The 12,835-nt window shown below is 43.1% G+C and overlaps 1 protein-coding gene across 1 annotated transcript in view; it reads left to right on the forward strand.

The window, feature by feature from the left end:
* The window catches only part of btaf1 (BTAF1 RNA polymerase II, B-TFIID transcription factor-associated), a 30,241-nt gene extending 19,315 nt beyond the window's left edge, over positions 1 to 10,926 (forward strand). The window contains exons 27-38 of the mRNA XM_039783782.1: positions 155 to 276; positions 991 to 1,158; positions 1,376 to 1,453; positions 1,547 to 1,676; positions 1,765 to 1,906; positions 2,479 to 2,609; positions 2,956 to 3,078; positions 3,427 to 3,579; positions 3,899 to 4,110; positions 4,217 to 4,376; positions 6,867 to 7,037; positions 9,702 to 10,926. Of these exons, the coding sequence (XP_039639716.1) occupies positions 155 to 276; positions 991 to 1,158; positions 1,376 to 1,453; positions 1,547 to 1,676; positions 1,765 to 1,906; positions 2,479 to 2,609; positions 2,956 to 3,078; positions 3,427 to 3,579; positions 3,899 to 4,110; positions 4,217 to 4,376; positions 6,867 to 7,037; positions 9,702 to 9,842 (1,731 nt within the window). The 3' untranslated portion in view covers positions 9,843 to 10,926. The remainder of the gene's footprint in view (positions 1 to 154; positions 277 to 990; positions 1,159 to 1,375; positions 1,454 to 1,546; positions 1,677 to 1,764; positions 1,907 to 2,478; positions 2,610 to 2,955; positions 3,079 to 3,426; positions 3,580 to 3,898; positions 4,111 to 4,216; positions 4,377 to 6,866; positions 7,038 to 9,701) is intronic.
* The last annotated feature ends 1,909 nt before the right edge of the window (positions 10,927 to 12,835 follow it).

Here is a 12,835-nt window from a genome sequence, read left to right on the forward strand (position 1 = left end):
AAAATTATACTGCCATTGTTACTGCTATTGGTCAAACACACTGCTGCCAATCAACCTTAACTGACTCGGGAGAAAATGTCTCTGAACAAACAGTAGTTACAATGGATGGGCTGCTTTTTAGGTCTACAGTGTGAGTCTTTGTGTCATCTTGCAGGACGGAGTGAATTGGCTGTCCTTCCTGAACAAATACAAGCTGCACGGGATCCTGTGTGATGACATGGGCCTCGGCAAGACACTGCAGTCCATCTGCATTCTGGCAGGAGATCACTACCTCAGGTAGTCCAAACAGCACTATTACTGCTATTGTTTGACTTTGGTCTTTGTCACTAGACACAGTTTATTGTACCTTTCAGAAGCAACGTCACTCATATGATTGTTCCCTTTTTTGTAATTGCACATTTTTAAGACTTGTATTTACACTTGAATAGTAAAATATGTGTCCAAATATATAATCCATATAGGCAGTTGTTTATATGCTTATGGGTGTAATCAATGTCAGGTATTAATATACTACTAAATCACAGAAAGGATTGAGCTACCTAATCATAATGTAAGTTCAATAAGGCTCTCTTTTTTTTTTTTTTCTTATTTAAGTCAATGTAAACAATTGGCAATGCAGAAAGAATCGGTCTACTAAATGTATAAAATTAACTATTTTCTGAACAAAATACAAGATAATATGAGATGTCTTGATGAGCAAAAAATAGTTTATTTCCTTTCAAAATTTTCTTATCCTATTATGTAAAACATTGTGAATATGAAAAGGTCTTGTACTATATGCTATTAATTTATGACCTCAATGAGCCTGCCTCATGCTGTGCTGTAAAACAATAGACAAAGCAGGGGTTGACCATTTCAACAGCGATTAGTCCCAGTTTTGACGTACTTGTTTTGATCTTTGTTCTTTGAAACACTCGTTCTCTTTATGTTTTTGATGTGCCATGTAAGGAACTCGAATCAGGATTGTGTGTGTGTTTGATGTCTATTCAGGGTACAGGAATATGCCAAGACTAAGGCTGCAGACAGCAGCCCCCTGCCCTCTCTGGTGGTGTGTCCTCCCACACTGACTGGCCACTGGGTGGATGAGGTGGGAAAATTCTGCACCAAGGAGTACCTCAACCCGCTGCACTACACTGGGCCTCCTACAGAACGAATGCGGTAAAGCTTAGTCGGACTTTAAAACAAGGCTTGTCAGCATACAGAGAATGATTCATATCCTCGTCCTAAAGGTTTCCTAACTGGAAAAAGTACAGTGGAATAAAACTGTTCAGGAGAACAAATCATTTTTCAGTGTTGGTTCAGTACATAATGTAACACAAACGCATGTCTCATTTACCCAACATTCATGATCCTAAACAAACATTTACTTTTCCAGGTTGCAGCACCAAGTGAAAAAACACAATCTTATAGTAGCCTCTTATGATGTTGTACGGAATGACATTGACTTTTTTAGGTGAGAATCCTTCTAATTCTAATATCTCTGTTTTGGAGGAAGGTGCTCCAAAACAAAGTTTTTAAAATGAACTTTTTTTTTATTTTGTTTTAGAAATATCAAATTTAATTACTGTATCCTTGATGAGGGTCATGTCATCAAGAATGGAAAAACCAAACTTTCCAAAGCCATTAAGCAGTTGGCTGCCAACTTCCGAGTCATCTTGTCTGGAACGCCCATTCAGGTGAGGTCCTAGCAGTCTGGCTGTTGAAATTGTACTTCTTTCCTCATGTTTATTAGTCGGAGCATGACTATTTTTCCACTCTGTGTAGAACAATGTCCTGGAGCTCTGGTCATTGTTTGACTTCCTCATGCCGGGCTTCCTTGGAACAGAACGGCAGTTTGCTGCTCGCTACGGAAAACCAATCCTGGCCAGCCGTGACGCCAAAAGTTCCTCACGGGAACAGGAGGCGGGTATGTAAATATTGCAGGTGTCATTGTTTATTTTCTAACCAGAGCATGTGAGCAGTGAGAATTTCCACTCCTCGCTTACGGAGCTGTTCCTTCCCTCAGTTTCCCCATTAAAGCCACTCCCGGCCGCTCCACTAAATGCATTCATTTTTCACCCCACTCTGCTCAAATCACTCACCTCTCATCCCAAAAAAGAAATGTATTTATCAGATAAACGGCACCCACCCTCCCTTAATGCCCGGAGCGCCGCAAGCATAAAGTCAGTCGGATGACAGGCACTAGCAGCGTGGAGAGGGAGGGCGGGCGTTGTTCATCTGCATGTACTGTGCTGCGGTAACAGATGTTCAGGCATGGTTCAAACTCATGGTGTGAGCAGTACCAGAGAAAAATTTAAGCGAGGGAGATAAGGCGACGCACCACTATAAAAATTCGCTCTACACTCATCCAAAATCCTCCCTGCCCACTCGTACTTTGCTCACGTGCTCAGTTTCTAGCTTAATATTGCCTTACCTAACATCCCAGAGCAATAATAGGACTAGGCCATTAACTGGTTAATATTGATTCCTTATTCTCAGGTGTCTTGGCGATGGAGGCCCTGCATCGGCAGGTGCTACCCTTCCTTCTGAGGAGGATGAAGGAGGATGTACTCCAGGACCTTCCGCCTAAAATAATTCAGGACTATTACTGCAATCTGAGTCCTCTACAGGTACTTGTGCCCCCCAACAATTATCTAATGGGCTGTCCCAGTACCCACAGGCAAATACGTCCTTATAAACATTGAAAAATACATTGTCTTAGTGCCTCAGCTTTGCACTTTTTCTTGCGATTTGTATATTATAGGGATCTGCAATGTTATACTTGTTCTACGGTCTTCTATGGACTAAGTAGTAGCTAGTAATATTATAGGCCAGCCAAATAAGTTTAATACATTGCTAATGGGATGCATGCCTGCATTATTCTAGGTTAGAAGTTATGTGACTGGTTTCCGTAAGAACTAACAATGGATAATGTATCAACCCTCTTAACACTGCATGCTTTCTCACCACCTGCAGGTTCAGTTATATGAAGACTTTGCAAAGTCTCGAGCCAAGGCCAGTGTGGAGGACAGCATCTCTAATACCTCTACAGAAGAGGAGGAGAAGCCTAAACTGAAGGCCACAGGCCATGTCTTCCAGGTACACAGGTTTCTACTTATTCATCTCATACAGGCATCAACGATAAACCACCTATGAAACACTAGTTAAGGGTGTCCTGTGGCACTTTTTTGTTTTGTCGTCTTCCCTGCTTTATTTGGCACATTGTCTTGGTTCATTACCGCCACCTGTCGATCACTGTGTATCGCGTCGCGGGCCTGTGCATGCAAGTGAACATTTCATAAAATGCAGTTTGATTTAGTTTCACAGAGCAGATGTGTCATGGTTTGGAATCAAAGCATTAATTTGTTAATATTTACTATATGCCTTCATCTCTTGCAGATGCATCTCATTATAACCATGCAACAATATTTGCCTTCATTCTTTCAGGCGCTGCAGTACCTGCGGAAGCTGTGCAACCACCCAAGTTTGGTCTTGACCCCGCAGCATCCAGAGTACAAACGCATCACTGAGCAGCTCGCAGGGCAAAACTCCAGCCTGCGGGACCTTCAGCACGCGCCCAAACTCTCCGCTCTTAAACAGGTATTGTGCTGGGAAGGCTTTCAGATCAGCTACAGCACATCACTTCTGCTTGTGTGGCCCACAGTTTGGAGTATGTCTTACATAATCGTAATGATGTGGCTTTTATCCAATTAGGTTTTCATGAAAGTAATATGCTTGCATAAGAGTGGAGATAGAAGGCAACAAAGTCACACATTTCCTGGTGAAATCTGACAAAAAAACCTGTCAACCCATTCCTGACCAATCGGGATTGTTTGCCCATGGTTTTGCTGAACTAAACTGTACGGTCAGCCTCTCCACTGACTCATACTGTAGCTCTGATGTGTTTTCTGTTCTCCAGTTGCTGGTGGACTGCGGACTAGGAGGTGGCGGAGGATCAGAGGGGGGCACCGAGGCCGTGGTGGCCCAGCATCGTGTGCTCATTTTCTGTCAGCTCAAGAGTATGCTGGATATTGTGGAGCATGACCTGCTGAAACCCAAACTGCCCTCTGTCACCTACCTGAGGCTGGACGGGGGTGTGCCGGCGGGCCTGCGCCACTCTATCGTTTCCAGGTGAGTGGGTGGGGATTTATTCAGATCTCCACTGTGTGTTGCCTGTTATTGTGAATGTGAGCTCAGTCCCATTCTTCTCCATGACTTTGTTCTCTCTGAATCTCAGGTTTAACAATGACCCATCCATTGACGTGCTGCTGCTGACCACCCATGTCGGGGGTCTAGGTCTGAACCTGACGGGTGCAGACACCGTGGTGTTCGTGGAACATGACTGGAACCCCATGAGGGACCTCCAGGCCATGGATCGTGCCCATAGGATAGGACAGGTACACCGATGAATACAGGCCACACGCAGCTACATATGCCATGTCGTGGGCCTGTGCTTTTTGTAAACCATATAGACCAAATACCAATAACATATGGATCATCATCTGCTTTGAGAAATTCTAGTTGCATTACGATGAAGATGATACTGAATCCAAAAAGCTCCTGTGGCACCCAAAGTAAGATGTGACTGATCGGTTTCCTTGCTGCATTATTAAATACGGCCTTTTGAGCAGCCTTGGATAGTGTTACACTGCTGCTCTTGTCTGAAACCAGTGATGCAAAATGACCCCAGTGAAATAAAATTGGCAGGGAGGCGCTGTCCTACACTTCTGATCAGCAGCCTTTTTATATAGTGTGGCCAACTCAAATCATGGGCGCCATATTGGATACCAACGTCTGATGACTCTACAGTGTAGACAATGGGGCGAATATGCTATCTTGAAATAAATTGCTTATTTTCACTATAAACGGGCATATACATATTATCGACATTTGTCAATATGTAAAAGGCCCTTACGGAAATATTCCAGTGTATATTTACCTTCTGTATTGTAAATGAGCCTCTAAAAAAAAAGAAAAAGCCCATTGTAGTGAGTGACCACGTCTCCTAATAAGTCTCTGAGCAGTGTTTACCTTTCTAATGTCCGCTAGCATACAGGCTAACTATAGCTAGCTTTGTGTGTAACGTAACAAAAACCCACCCATCTCAGAGGAGCAAAGCTCAATATTTCATTCAATAAAATGATGGTACAAAAGGAGTACGAACGCTACAGGTCTTATGTTGACAATGTGGATGTAGATATAGGAAACTCCGAAGGCAGTTGTAATATTTACCTAGCTAGCAGGCTAGTAACACTGTTGTGCTAACGTTAGCAAATGTCGGTGTAGCATTAGCTAGCTGTCTAAACATGTGAAAAGCCGAACAACATCCCCGTCCAAGCTGTTTCACTTTCCCTCCAATATTATTATGAACCTAATAAAGACACCTGGGGTCCGTTCCAGAAAGCAGGTTTAGTGAAAACTGAGTTGGTTAACCCTGAGATGAGGGAATCTCTGGGTTTTCGGTTTCAGAAAGATGGGTAACTTAACCTCAGTGTCAGTTACTATGGTAACTGAGTCTGTGAACCTAACCTGGTCGGGAGCAGGTTTTCTTCAAGAAACCTCGAGTTTCTCTGTCTCCTCCTATTTCTTCATTCATTCAGTCTGTATCGGGCACATTTTAATGCAGTTTATCTGCATGAATAAAAAAGAAAAAACTTATTGTTAGGCAGATTATAAAATGTTTTTTTTTTCTCAAACGTCTCATGTCCTTTTGTCGACGATCCCGTCGTTGAAAAAGCTGTTTTAATTCACGGAGAGTTTACGTCGGGAGATGATATTGAGTCCCGACTAAATGTAGTTTCATTTCCACATAACCCATTTGAGAGGTATTTTTTATCACAGTCCATCAGATATGTAGATACCTTATCCGTCCTCATATCACTAACATCCACCATCGTGGACAGGCTTTAACATCCCAGCAGATTCTGTGTCTCATTACGTTTTTTGCAAACCGCAGTTTTCTTTATTGGTGATGCAGATCATACTGTAATAGTAAAGCCACTGTATGTAGAGCCGTCAGAAAAGTCTGACTCGCTCTGAAACGTTTTTTTTTTTTTGTAGTGTTCCCTGGACATAAACCAGTGAGAGCCATTAAGAAGAAATAAGTGATTTATAAATTATAGTTCTGTTAATGATCATGGTGCTGCAGCCTCAGAATGGGATTAATAGTAGCTTACTTTTTCGCCTGCAGGATTGCACCCAAAAGAAAATTTATAGGTGTAATACAATTCCAGTTTTCACCAGTAATATTATAAGTTAACTGTGATTTAAATATGAAATGAATACACTGTTAATGCTTATGCATTGACTCAAGCAGCAATTTTCTCCCACACCTCTCTGTTGCAGCAGCAACCGCTGTCTTGCTTTTTTAACGAAATGCATGTTGAAACTCGCCGTTTGTGCGCATGAGTATTTCCACCGACCCGTTTGTTTGTGGTTGTTACCATGGTGAATCGTAGTATCATGGCTCCATTCAGACTGCCTTTTTATTGTGGTGGTGCACGTGCGTGAACATACGGAGTTGATTGAACCAACTCATATCAGCTGTTCTGGAACCGAAAACTCAGTTTCCCATCTCAGGGTAAATCAACTCTAACATCAGGGTTAGACTCAGAGTTTGTTAAACTAAATAATTTTATTAAATTTTTCCACTATTCCAATCTATATCCAATCCAGTCTATTCCAATATTCCACTATGTCAATGGGAATCAGATGAACGTTGGTATCAAACATGGGGTCCACGAAACACGTGACCACCTCGGAACCAATCGCATAACGGGATAGCTCAGAACATTCGATTCCCTAGTTGGCCACACTCTCTCTCTATATAAAGGGCGCTACTTCTGATACGTTCAGTTAACCTTCATCATTGGGTTTGTCTCGGGCAGAAACGGGTTGTGAACGTGTACCGGCTGATCACACGGGGCACACTGGAGGAGAAGATCATGGGGCTGCAGAAGTTCAAGATGAGCATCGCCAACACGGTCATCAGCCAAGACAACGCCAGCCTGCAGAGCATGGGCACCGACCAGCTCCTCAACCTCTTCAGTCTAGACAAGGTAAGAGTTTGTCGGAGTGTTTTCGTCACGGAGACGCCGAGAAACCTGTTGGTGGGGATCACCGATCTCCCCACGTGGAGAGATACAATTCTTTAAAATGTCAGTGAGCTAAATTCAGATGTTTATTTGTCACGTCCGTCATGTGGACTTTGTGCTGTCAACACAGTTTGGGGGGGGGGCGGGAAACAACTTCTAACTCGGAAGTGGAACACCGCCTGGCTTAATTAACTTCACAGCAAAATAACCTTCAGCTGAGGACGGGTTGATTTGGTGGTTGCCTGGCAAGAACAACAACCGGGACTGCTTCAACAAAAGCAGTGCGGCGCTCCTCGCATTTTGCAACCTGCAAACACGCTCGGTCTGATCGGGCCCTAACTCTGCCCAGGCCTATAGCTAGCATGTCTTCCCTCACAATAAAAGTATTTACAATGAATAATGCAATGGCAATGCTTCCCCTTAACCAGAGACGAGTCTGCCAGCCCTGCCCTAACTAATTGGCATATTGAGATCCCGCCACAATGAGGCGAGAATCAAGATAACACGAGTGCTTATTAATACCAGGTGTAAATGCAAGTGCCTGAGGATCGGATGTCATGAAGATACAGATCACATGTTAACACCTGCAGCTTATTGTAGCAGAGGTGCCATGCATCGCCTGTCCTGGCTGACATCGGAAGAAATAAGACTTATAGAATATACAACAGAAATATAGAACATTAGAAGTTTTAAAGGGGTGATAGAATGCAAAACCGATTTCATAGTTGAATAACGACAGTTCGGTGGGTAAATAGGACATGCATAGAAGCTCAAAGTCCCATTGACACCCCTTTACTATGAAAATCTCATATTTTGAAACTGCCGCTGAAAACGGGCGAATCCTAACAAAGCTGAGTTGCTTACGCAAGCGTCTCAAAATCCAGAACCTTAAGAGAACGGTCACGCCCCAACATTTACATAGGCTACACAACTGACCTGAGATCAGGTAGTCTTCTGAATCTAGCTAGGTCACGCAGATCTCTGCTATTCCATTACAAAATTCACTTCTGAAACTTTTTATCGCAGAAATCAACCATATAAAGCTCAAATATGGGCCGCATTACGAAAATGGATGGCTAATTGCAAATTTTCTCCGACTTTGTTGGTGGAGTTTAGTGCCGGTGTTGGTGCTGCCTGGGTTGCTAATAGCCCACGACTGCAGTGTCAGCGAGCTTATTACGCCAATGCTTACCGCAGCCCGCAGGTTCCAGTTAATCTTATAATGGGTATGTGTGTTGAGTTATTTAAACAAACAATCGGGAAAATAAACGCCTCTTGTCCGCGAGTCTCATTGATAGAGCAGCGCCGGTGAGATGGAGTCCATCAATGAGAGCTAGCTAGCCTCCTCCTAACTCTGACATTCACAAAAATACATTCAATTGATATCCGAAATCGGACAAGTGTTAGCTAAGCTTTGTAAGACCTTGAGGAACCTGTAATATTCATGCCGTAGCGAAATTCAAACTGTAAATATACTTTAGTTATGCGAAAGTGAGCAAGCAGCGTTATTTCCCCATTGTAATGAATGGGACATATAGCAAGCAGCTGCTCGTCCTACAAAGCGCATACCGCGTTCATAAAAATCCCTTAAAATCAAATCGGACACAACGGTTAGCTTTATAAGACATTGGGGAATGATGTTATATAAGTGGCGTAGAATTCAAACTGTAAATATAATTTAGTTATGGCGACAGTGTAGCTAGCTAGCTGCGGTATTTCCCCATTGTAATGAATGGGACATATTGCAAGCAGCTGCTCGCTCCTACAAAGACGCCTCACGTTCATAAAAATGCCTTAAAATCAAAGTGGCGCAAATTCAAACCGTAAAATATATTATAGTTATGCCGGCAGCTGGCGACGAGAGCCCGTGAGTGCAGTATCCACAAAGGGTGACTTTGCCCTGGGTATGGCCCAGCCGGCAGCGGCTTTCGTCCAGACTGTGTGGAGCTCGACACGTCTTACCAAATTTCCAATTAGCCATCAAATTTTGTAAAACGGCCCATATTTCAGCTTTATATAGTTGATTTCCGCTAAAAAGTCTCAGAAGTGAATTTGGTAATGAAACATTGCAGTGTCTGGAATATGAGATTCTGTCGCTTCTCTAATGTGTGGGTATGGGGATTCGCGTCAACCAATCAGCCGCGTCTCTAATATGTGCGTATGGTAAGTCGCTCAACCAATCAGCGCGCAGCTCATCTAAATATTCATGACCATACCATATTTGGAAGAAAAGCTCTTGTTACAAATAGGGCCAAAACACAGGGATGCATAAGGGCCAATAAAATATCAACCAGGCCATTTTCAGCCCAACCAATGTTACATACTCCATTAGGAGACCATAAGGAACAGTGTGAAATACCCTATATAATTCTATCACCCCTTTTAAAGCAATAGAGCAGGGTTGCTAATTTCCACAGTTAAGGACATGTTTAATGAGTGAGGCTGATAGGCATCAGGAGTTATAAGCAGGTAGTGTTTATTTATTTTATTTTATTTTCCTCATCCAAGATAAAAACCTGGCAAAAGCTGTTGGTATGCATTCCTATGTATTCTTGACATGCACACCTGTACCTGTGAAACATTCGTCATGTTTGCTTGATGGGTCTTGTGTATATAAATGTGTTTCAGGGTGAGAAGGGTGAGCAGTCGGCGTCGAGCTCCGGGAAGTCGTCCATTAAGTCTGTGCTGGACGGCCTGGGAGAGTTATGGGACCAGCAGCAGTACGACACGGAGTACAACCTGGACAGCTTCATGCACTCCCTGCAGTAGCGCCGTACGAGTCCCGCGCAGCCGAGCAGGACCTGATCTGAGCCCATGGAGGAGCCCCGTCACCCCCACACTGCTGCCACAGTCTGCCCCACTCCCAAGCACCGATCAGAATAAGGAGTCACTCACAGCTTATGGTTACAAATGTCCCAAAGCAACAACCAAAAACGGCCAAAATAAGAACTAAATCTATATTTTAGTTTGCTGCTTAACACATTTTCTTCTGACGTTTCTGAACATCAAGACATCCTGTAATTCCTTGTTGAGAGTAAACCACCCAGGTTTTTCAACAAGTCCTCTTTAAAACTACTAAGAGACTATATTGGTATGATGACTGTGTACCATCTGTGACAAGCAACCCCAGTGTTGGTTTACATCTTGTACATTAGTTAGCAGCAGCATCACCACTGTGTACAGTGATGTTGCTGTGGTCTCTCAACTATAATTATGATGCACTGAAAGCTTATGTTTTATAGGAACAGCACCAGGTGCCACTTTTACAGCCCGCCGCCCTACTCCCACATCGCATTGCCAGAGTATACAGTGTTGACTGCTTTAGACACTGCCACTCCCCTCCCCATCACAAGGTCTTAAAAAGCACTGCGATACCCAGCCACACCTGTCAACGCCTCTCTGACCGTGTTTTTGTACGACAAAGGGAAGCGGGGCGAGAGTGACGAGCTCACTGCAGAAACCAGAGGATGTCATCGCTGGCTTTTTAAAGCCCGTTGGGGTCAGCTGTTTATGCTATGACCAGATGACTCCCATCCTCCAGATGGCGCTGGTCTGCACTTGCCCCCAGGAGTGTGTTCACGTGACCTGTGGCCATCGAGACGCTACGGTGAAACTATTTGCGTTGTGTTCAGCTCCTCCCAACAACAATGGTGTAACAATGAGCTGGGAAAGCACTGCACGTGAAGCAGCATTACAGAGACTGAATATGGGGCCAAGCTAAAACCGGTACCTGAAACTTCCTGAAACCTGTCACCAGTATTTTAAAAAAGAAAAGACTTGTACATATTTCAGTAATTGCTGCTTTTTGTTTATGATGGTGGAATTGTAATAAATTCTACAGACCTTTGAACTACATGGCTATCTTTATTTATTTTTTTTATTGCAGGTGACCAGTGATGGCCAGTAGATGGTGTGGTTGTACATCCAAGAAGAATACTGATGAGACAATAATGAACCTAAAAGATGGTCACATTATGCATCTTTTGACTGATGCATATTTGATGAGCATTTACTGCCCTCATGCAGTCAAACACTGCGAAGGAAAACTGTTTAAAAGGATGCAGACAGTTCTTGAAGTTGAGATGAGTTCATTCTTGACCTCTTAATGCTCCTAAGTGGACCTTGTGGTGTTCTTCTGTTTTCTAAAGTCAAGAATGAAGTTTCCATCTCCAACCTTTTTAAGCCCACATGGACAAGAAGTCCTTTTTTGAAATGCACAGAAAAGTGGAAATTTAATGAAAGCAAAGAGGCTAATGTTAATTTCATAAGCAACCAAATGCATTGCGAAATCAATACTGAAAACTAAATTCCAACAAATTTCTAACTTTGAAAACTGAATGTTTTATGTTTTAAAATGTTGAAATGTATTTATTAAAATTTACAGTTTCAAACTGAGTGCATTTGACTTTGAAATTGAACCAAAGGATTATTAGAGCACTGGTTAAATTTCACATTAATTAAATTATTTTTCTTTCAATCTCTTTATTGTTTTTCCAAGTTAGTTACATTTGCATGAACTGTGTTGTACAGATAAGTGATAACAAAAAGGAGCTTCACACCCATTTACTGGACCTTCCACACACCTGTCTTCAGGTTCCTATATCCCACCCACAAAAAAGAAAATAAGAACTCAAAACACACACACAAAAGAGACCGAATAGACAAATCCGAAAAAATTTAAATAAATCTACAAGAAGGGAGGGAGGGGTATGGCTCAGGGCTCAGTTAAGACTGGTCAGTTTCTTCATTAATATCTGCTAATGAAATTATCTAATCAACCAATCACATGGCAGCTGTTTCAATGCATTTAGGGGTGTGGTCCAGGTCTAGACAATCTCCTGAGCTCCAAACTGAATGTCAGAATGGGAAAGAAAGGTGATCTTAGCAACTTTGAGCGTGGCATGGTTGTTGGTGCCAGACAGGCTGGTCTGAGTATTTCACAATCTGCTCAGTTGCTGGGATTTTCACACGCAACCATTTCTAGGGTTTACAAAGAATGGTCTGAAAAAGGAAAAACTTCCAGTACGCTGCAGTCCTGGGGGGTGAAAATGCCTTGTTGATGCTAGAGGTCAGAGGAGAATGGGCCGAGTGATTCCAGCTGATAGAAGATCAACTTTGACTCAAATAACCGCTCGTTACAACCGAGGTATGCAGCAAAGCATTTGTGAAGGAACAACCTTGAGGCGGCTGGGCCACACCAGCAGAAGACCCCACCGGGTACCACTCATCTCCACTAAAAATAGGAAAATTAGGCTACAATTTGCATGAGCTACCCAAAATTTGACAGTTGAAGACTGTAAAAATGTTGCCTGGTCTGATGAGTCTCTATTTTTGTTGAGACCTTCAGATGGTAGAGTCAGAATTTGGTACAAACAGAATGAGAACATGGATCCGTCATGCCTTGTTACCACTGGGTAGGCTGCTGGTGGGGGTGTAATGGTGTGGGAGGTCCCTTTCGCCTTCAGAACTGCTTTAATTCTTTGTGTCATTGGCCCAATCCCAAAGTCCGGACTCAGACTCACGGATTTTGGTGCGCGTTCTCGCGAAATTCGTAAGGGCTTAGGGTTGTCCCAATGTGGAATTTCAAAGGGCGTGAGGGTTTGAGTACACACTTACCGAGCCCTTTCCGTGAGTCTGCATCGATGCAGACTTCACCAAAGGGAATTACCCACAGTTCAAAGCGCTGTGACGTTTACTGCGGAGACCATAGGGAAGTCCGGAAATTACAAAGGTAAACAACAGCACGCCTCACGGCCACGGAA

The sequence above is a fragment of the Perca fluviatilis genome, chromosome 19, assembly GCF_010015445.1.
Source record: "Perca fluviatilis chromosome 19, GENO_Pfluv_1.0, whole genome shotgun sequence".
In the NCBI taxonomy this organism is placed as follows: Eukaryota; Metazoa; Chordata; class Actinopteri; order Perciformes; family Percidae; genus Perca; species Perca fluviatilis.